Source organism: Anoplophora glabripennis, unplaced genomic scaffold (assembly GCF_000390285.2).
Source record: "Anoplophora glabripennis isolate ALB-LARVAE unplaced genomic scaffold, Agla_2.0 scaffold830, whole genome shotgun sequence".
In the NCBI taxonomy this organism is placed as follows: Eukaryota; Metazoa; Arthropoda; class Insecta; order Coleoptera; family Cerambycidae; genus Anoplophora; species Anoplophora glabripennis.
Genome location: NW_019417085.1, coordinates 71,389 through 79,369, shown reverse-complemented (window position 1 = coordinate 79,369; position 7,981 = coordinate 71,389). Strand labels below are relative to the sequence as shown.

The 7,981-nt window shown below is 34.9% G+C and overlaps 1 protein-coding gene across 1 annotated transcript in view; it reads right to left on the bottom strand.

The window, feature by feature from the left end:
• Positions 1–228: 228 nt before the first annotated feature.
• Positions 229–7,981, bottom strand: part of LOC108912068 (exostosin-3) — a 26,070-nt gene continuing 18,317 nt past the window's right edge. Inside the window, exon 5 of the mRNA XM_018717229.1 lies at positions 229–527. Coding sequence (XP_018572745.1) covers positions 423–527 — 105 coding nt within the window. The 3' untranslated portion in view covers positions 229–422. The remainder of the gene's footprint in view (positions 528–7,981) is intronic.

The window sequence follows — 7,981 nt, the reverse complement described above, 5'->3', positions numbered from 1 at the left end:
CAGACTGTTCTATTTAAGAAAAACCACCTTAAAGATGCTCTGCTCTAATGCATCACTCTGTATAATTGAAAATATTTTTTAAATGTGAACTTTTTTAAGTACATCACTCCTAAAAAATATTTCTTTTCAAATATTTATAATAAGGGAGATATTGAACTTTGTCACACTATTGGGTCACCTTGTCCTGTATGTATGAATAAATAAATACACATTTTCACAATTTACTTAACAAAAATTTATTTGTGATGTAGTCTTTACAGGGAGGTTTTAAATGGCACAATTAAAAATTCTATATCACTATAAAATATTCGTTCATTGAGACGAAATAAATATTTACAAATAAATATAATTTAAAATATATCTATTGTTAGACAATATAAATAATATTCCATGAAAAAGTAAGGTACTAAAATTCTTGATGTTTATATAAATTTAAAGCATTTTTGCTTGTCATGTGGTATTCTGGTTTTGAACAGAATTGAATCGGCTCTGTACTGGGTATTTAATAAAGGTGTATATCCAAAAACCTGGAATAAAAAAACAATATGAAATATTCGGTTACCTCTACCACCATTCATTTTAATATTTATGTATATGTACGAGTATAATAAATATATTATAATATATATCAAAACTGTTTATAAAATAGACTGATTAAAAGTAAGCATATGGTAATTTTAAAATAAACAGTTATGATATCAAGCAGAACCTTAAATTAAACACTTGTTTAATATTGGTAATTATAGAATAAATTAATTAAAAGTAACAGCTCACCAAATGAAAATATTTGTAACAATAAAAAGTCATTTGAATGAATAATAGTTTAACGGACAAAATTTGGGGCGACACTTAGGCCACTCGTGTATATACGAAGTAATTTAACTAAACTAAAAATTAAAGAAAACAAATATGCACAAAAACAAATTTTAACACTACAAAAAAACTGTTAGTGCATGTGCCTTAAAACGATTTGAGGCAAAAAATAAAATAAAAAAATTAATTTCAGGATGTGGTACGTAAAAAAATAAAGACATTAAAGACTTCTACATTAAAATCTTCAAAAGGTAGGCCAAAGGTAGCAGTTACATCGCGAAGGTATTAAGATTAAAATAATATTTTTCTGTTCTATATTATTGTTTCAGGATTAATTGGTCAATCTCAAAATTAGAATTCGAGTGGTCAAAATAAGAAATAAAAACCCTATGGGGAATGTTGGAAAAAAAATCACATTTTCTAAAATGTCTCTCAAGACGTTTGATGTACTGATAAAACTTATTTCTCATTTAAGATTTATAAAGTTTATAAAATACATATAGAAGTATTTTGATATTTTCCACTATTGTCTTTCTACCTCCGGTGTTGAATGCGGTTAATTCTAAGAGTCTCAACAAATATCGTACTACAAGTAAAATTTAAAACCATATATTTGACATTTCGGGAAATAAATACAATTATTAGAACCTACTTTAAACTTTATAACTATAACTTCTATAGTGAAAGAATACCACTACTGGAGACTGTTTGGAAAAGATTAGTGATGTAAACATCAGTAGGTATATATTTTTATTTAGACAAAGGTAAAAGTCATTCTGGTAACATAAACTTTTATTTATAATTTGAAGAATTTTATTATTGGGAGTATTTGTTAAATTTGTTAACCAATAATGAAGCATTTAAAATAGGAAGGGGCTGGGATTCATTTATATCATAAGGGATTTCAGTATATACAATGGGACAAAAGTAGATAAATGATTGTTGCTCATAAAGAGTGTCCCAATATTCTGTGTCCTGCGACAAAAGTAAGCAGATTTAACTAAACTTACCTCTATCCTACGTTGTCGCTATAGGGGGTCAACAAAAAAAAAATGTTCTTTTCAAATAACATTGATATGTCTTGTAAGATTTTGTTGAAATTTGTAGATGATTTTCAAAAATGAAGGGTTTGTTAATGTTTTCTTTATTAGATCATTACTAATGGATTTTCGATTCAAACTTGACATAATAATTAAATATACATTTCAAAAGTAATTTATTAAATAGCTTTTAAAAGATTATTCTCCCACAAGAACTGTTCAATACCGTTTTCTATAATACACAATTTAATTCTACGGAAAAAATTAAAATGCACTCAGTATTCCTTTATTCTGCAAATTGTGAACAGCACCTTCAATAGTGGTTTTAAGGCTTTCATGTCTCATACCGATATTTTAAACTACTGTGTACTGGTGCTGGTTGCTGCCAGTTACAGAATTACCCTGCACTTTCTTAGCCTAGGAATCCTGGACTTGCCCTTGCTGCTCCCGGGCCTATCCTCTCGGGTGGCCAGGTACATACCAGGTATATACTCATAGAGTCCACTTTCTGTTTCAATATAAGAATAAGAAAACAGGGGTCTAAGTCAAGTGAATATGGTGGTTAAAGTGTTGGAGCATCGTATCTCCTGCCCTATACACTTGACTGGGTACTGATTATTTATTACATTGAGAGTGAAGTGTAGCGATGCTCTATCATGCTTAAAATAGGTGTAACTATGTAGATTAATTGGTAGATCGTTAACAATTCCGGCAGAGAATCTAAATAACGATTGGCATTGAGACGATTTTGGTAATATAATAGGAACAAGCAGAAAGTTACTGATGAAACCAATATTCCGTTAGCCAAAAAATGATATCGACAGATGCTCTACCTCCCTGCAATAATAAGCTGAGGACAACATACATTGCAAATATTTGGGCACATGCTCATCTACAGGTCCCAATAGAATTGTATCTGCCTGATTTCGGCTGGGAAGAGGACAAATTTCTTTTCAAATGGTTCGAGGGTGAACAGCTGCCCTATTCCCTGCAGGTTAGAATTATACAGTAGAATCTCTATAATCCGGAACTTCACTACACCGGCACGTCCAGTAATCCGGCGTTATTTTTTCCGCGTTTGTTTACTATCCTTGAAGAATACAGTTTATACAGTTATAGTTTAGTTGAAAGATTATCAGTGGCAGTGCGTGAACATTGATTGAATGTGTTCTGCTTAGGGTTGTTACATTTGTTGAATTGAATTCCGGGATATTAAGTGCCCGGAGTCTCTAAACGGCACCGCAGGCGAAAATTTTAAAAATTTTCAAATTTTCATTTTCAACGCGTTTTCCTATCACTTCTGAATTTCAAGAAACAATCCATTTATACAAAAATACAGATTTTCACAAGAACGATTTTTGAAATTGATACCTTTTTGAAATATCTATTGTTAAGGAATATTCATCTCCAGACAGGGCGAACTGAAGGCACTCTGTATATCGGCGTTTTATAAACAAACGCCGGATAACCAAAACAAATGGAGATCAAGCGTTCGGGCGACACCCGGTGAAGAGGCATAAGATAGGATGATTCAGATATGAATGTTTGAAGCGGTCACATACAGTCTGTTCACTTCCTATAAATTTTTGTTAATAAAAGTGTATAATCGAATTATTAATTAACATTTATCTTAACATATCAGAAGCGGGATTCGTACCTGTGTATTTAATTCTGTTTTGATAAAATTCATGAGTGTATTGTGCTAGTGATAAAACACCTTTATTGGTGAGTACTGTTTATTACTTATTTGCTGTCTGCCTGCTCATTCGTTAAGCGCTATTACATTTTGGGGTCTGCTTGACCATTTCTGTTATTTTCATTGTGATTTGTTAAGTTCACAAAAAAAGAACATTTTGCAAAAATATTCTAACAATGACGGGACGTTCAAGCCGTAGCCGAGTACGTAAACAAGATAGCAGTCATCGCCGACGGCTCGCTCCCAGGCGTGATCGAAGCCGTAGCCAAAATAATCGAAGTGTTAGTCCGCGTTATAGACAAATTTTGGAACGACGACTTAACGCATTAGAAACTTTGGTTCGAACTACCCATTCTAGCCGAGATACCTCAAGTGATTTACGAGCTGCACTTCAAACTACGGCGGCACGTTCTCGGAGTCCACACGACGCAAATTTAATAAATAAACAAAGATATGTAGGGCGGATGGAATTAATACCTGAATTTGATGGCTCTTCCAACAGTTTGACAATTCGTCAGTGGTTGGCGAAAATCGATACGGTCGGAGAGATTTATAGTTGGGATGATCGCGCGAAAATATTTGCAATGATAGGGCGTCTTACCGGAAATGCAAAATCTTGGTACGACTGTAGGTCAGATATTAATTCGTCTAATTGGGATGAATGGAAAAACATACTTTTAAGTGCTTTTCCATTGTCAAAAGGAATTGTGACCAACCTGAGAGACTTTGTGAATACCGAAAGGAAACATAACGAAGATGTAGTAACGTTTTATTATTCTAAATTGAAGTTAGGTAAACATTGCGACCTACCGGATCACGTAATTACGGATGTAATAATCTCCACACTAAACGATAGTTTATTAAACACAAGTGCTTATGCGGCAGGTTGCAAAAATAGTGAACAACTCCTGAAATTTTTAGTAGAATCAAATTACACATGTGACAATAAAGAACAAAAACGATATCCAGCACAAATTCAACAAAGAAATGCAAATAAAGTAGGCTGTTTTACTTATGGAAAAACTAAATAATGACGTGAGGAAGCCCGTAACTTGTACATTTTGCAAAAAACCTGGACACCATAAGGATAACTGCTATGCATTAAAATCTAAAACTAATAACGCGACAAAAATAAATGTAGTGTCTGTGGATAACGCAAAATATCACGTCACTGCAAAAGTTAACGATGTAGACGTATCAGCGTATATTGATTTAGGCAGCGCTTGTAATGTTCTTAAAATGAAAGTCGCAGAGTCACTTAATCTTCCTATTGATGGATTTAAACAAACTACAATGCGTGGATATGGCGGTGCCGTAGTTTCTTCAGTTGGCGAAACGTCTGCCAAAATAAAAATTAATGAAGTCGAAAGAGAAGTACCCATTTTAATCGTTGACGATGCGATGCAAGACATGGACTTACTAATCGGACGTTCATTTACCGAATCACCGAACCTGCTGGTTACCAAAACAAGTGACAGATTACAGTTTCAAAACGAAGACGCTAATTTATGACAACTGCCTCCACTTGAAGCAGAGAACAACGTAAAATGCAGACTTGTCGTAAATAATAAAACCGAATTGTACCCCGGAATAAACAAAATTGAAATTTATTGTGACATTTTAAATGGCAAGATAACTTCAAACCATTCAGAGCAAAATCGGAATGATTGTTACATTATTATACCATCATGACATGTCAAATTTAAGTAAACTGAAGTCATCTTTCGACAAAGACCAATGCGTATTGCGGGGAATCCCTTACGGGCAGTCCACGACTGAAGTACCTGTAGTACCTGAGGCCTTATCGAAAGATGTACAACAACGCTTAGATAATCTTTTAGAGAGATACCAAGTTTGTTTCGCTGATAGCAACGCTGAGTTGGGTAACACCAATGTTGAAATGGAGATCAGTTTGACCAGTACACAGCCTGTTTGTTATAGACCATGTAGATTATCTTATCACAAACGATACTTAGTAAATAACAAAGTGTGCAGAGTTGTTAATAGAGATAACAGAATTGTTATACCAAAAGATGTCAGGTGGAGAGTTGTGAAATTACAGCACGATGACAACGGCCACTCCGGTTTGAGAACAGTAGATTCTATTCAAACAAAATATTGGTTCCCTCACATGAAAGAATTTGTAACAAAATACGTAAAATCTTGCATACCATGTCTTTGTGTGAAAAAACCAACAAGAAAGGGAAAAGGTTTTTTGTATCCGATTCCAAAGGTAGATAAATCATTTCATACATTGCACATTGACCATTTGGGCCCGTTCTGCAGAACCGAAAATGGCAACATCCTTTGTTGGTGATCGTTGATGCTTTTACTAAATATGTCTGGACTGAAGCTGTTGCCGACACTAGTGCAAAATGTGTCATAAAATGTCTAAACTTGTTAATTAAAATTTTTGGTGTACCGACTAGATTAATATCGGATAGAGTGAAGTGTTTTACGAGCGCAGAAATGACGAAGTTCTATAAAGAACAAAATATCAAACATATTTTAAATGCTATTGCTTGCCCTAAAAGTAATGGACAAGTCGAAAGGTTTAATGCTACCATTTTAAATGCGATGATGACGGCAATTGGTGATGAACACGACGCTTGGGAAACGAAAGTTACGGAAGTGCAACATAGTATAAACGGGACACTGAACGCTACAACAGGCTACGCGCCTGCTGATCTTTTATACGGTTTTAGACCATGGCTTAAATTCGATATTAATGTGAATGATAACGAGCAGGTAGATAGGCAAGGTTATTTAAAACTGGTGCGCGAAAAAACTGCAAACAATATAATTAAAAGTGTCAGTGCAATGAAAAGACGCTACGATAAAAATCGTAAACCAGCGGTCATCTATGAGGTTGGTGATATGGTCATGATTGAAAGGACGCCAATCGTGAAGGGGCTTGCGAGCGGTAAGCTGGTCCAGAGGTACATTGGTCCTGTAAGAGTACAACAAGTTCTCTCCAATGACCGATATCAAGGTCAAAGTGTGTCCAAAGATAGAAGACGTTTTAGAGGTGTGGTTTCGAGCGACAAAATGAAGCTCTTTAGACCACAAACAACTGATTAGAGGTGAGATATTTAATTCTCATTTTCATAATGACATTCTGGCATATTAATATTATTCGTATTATCATATTTATTGTTTTTTTTTTATGTATTAGAGATTTACTAGAATACTAGTGAGCATGTCGGTGCACAAGCACAAGGCGGGTGATGCCTGTGTACTACCAATTTTGTTTTGAGTAATGTTAAAGATAAGTATACAAGGTGGGTGATGCCTGTGTACTACTGATTTTATATTGAGTAATGTTGAAATTGAGTATACAAGGTGGGTGATGTCTGTGTACTACTGATTTTATATTGAGTAATGTTGAAGTAGAGTACACAAGGTGGGTGATGCCTGTGTATACCTTTGAATTTGTATTGAGGACACTGAAATGAAGTAAATAAGATGAGTGATGCGTACGTGCACTATTAGTAGTTGAATATAGTGGAAGTTGAGTGCACAAGGAAGTTGAAACCTGTGTGCTTTTGAATATCTTTTTTGTTTGTTTGTTTTGGTAAAAATATAATTTTGTAGTTAGCAAAGTTCTTGTCGAGTCCCCGACGTGTGTGCACTCTGAGAACAAATCTTGTTGAGTCCATTAGATCACAGATATTTTTGCATACTCCAAGTAGTCTTCTTGTCGAGTCCCCGACGTGTGTGCACTCTGAGAATAAATCTTGTAGAGTCCATTAGATCACAGATATCTTTTGCGCACTCCAAGTAATCTTCTTGTCGAGTCCCCGACGTGCACTCTGAGAATAAACTTTGTTGAGTCCATTAGATCATCTTTTGCGCACTCCAAGTAATCTTCTTGTCGAGTCCCCGATGTGTGTGCACTTTGAGATAGGGTAGGCTTGTTGAGTCCATTAGGATATGAGTATCATTTGCGCACTCCAAGTGATTTTCTTGTCGAGTCCCCGACGTGTGTGCACTCTGAGAATGTTTGTCCATTTGTTTATGTATTTTTTGCGTACTCGAAGAAGTACATTTTCGTTTTATTTTCTCTTCTAGGAAATTTTTGCCCTGTTGTTGATATCATTGATACTGTGTAGAGTAATTTAGTTTCAGGTATATGCCTCAGTGGGTGTGGTCCGGGACGGACCAAGTCAGGACGGCCGAATGTTAAGGAATATTCATCTCCAGACAGGGCGAACTGAAGGCACTCTGTATATCGGCGTTTTATAAACAAACGCCGGATAACCAAAACAAACGGAGATCAAGCGTTCGGGCGACACCCGGTGAAGAGGCATAAGATAGGATTATTCAGATATGAATGTTTGAAGCGTTCACATACAGTCTGTTCACTTCCTATAAATTTTTGTTAATAAAAGTGTATAATCGATTTATTAATTAACATTTATTTTAACAATAT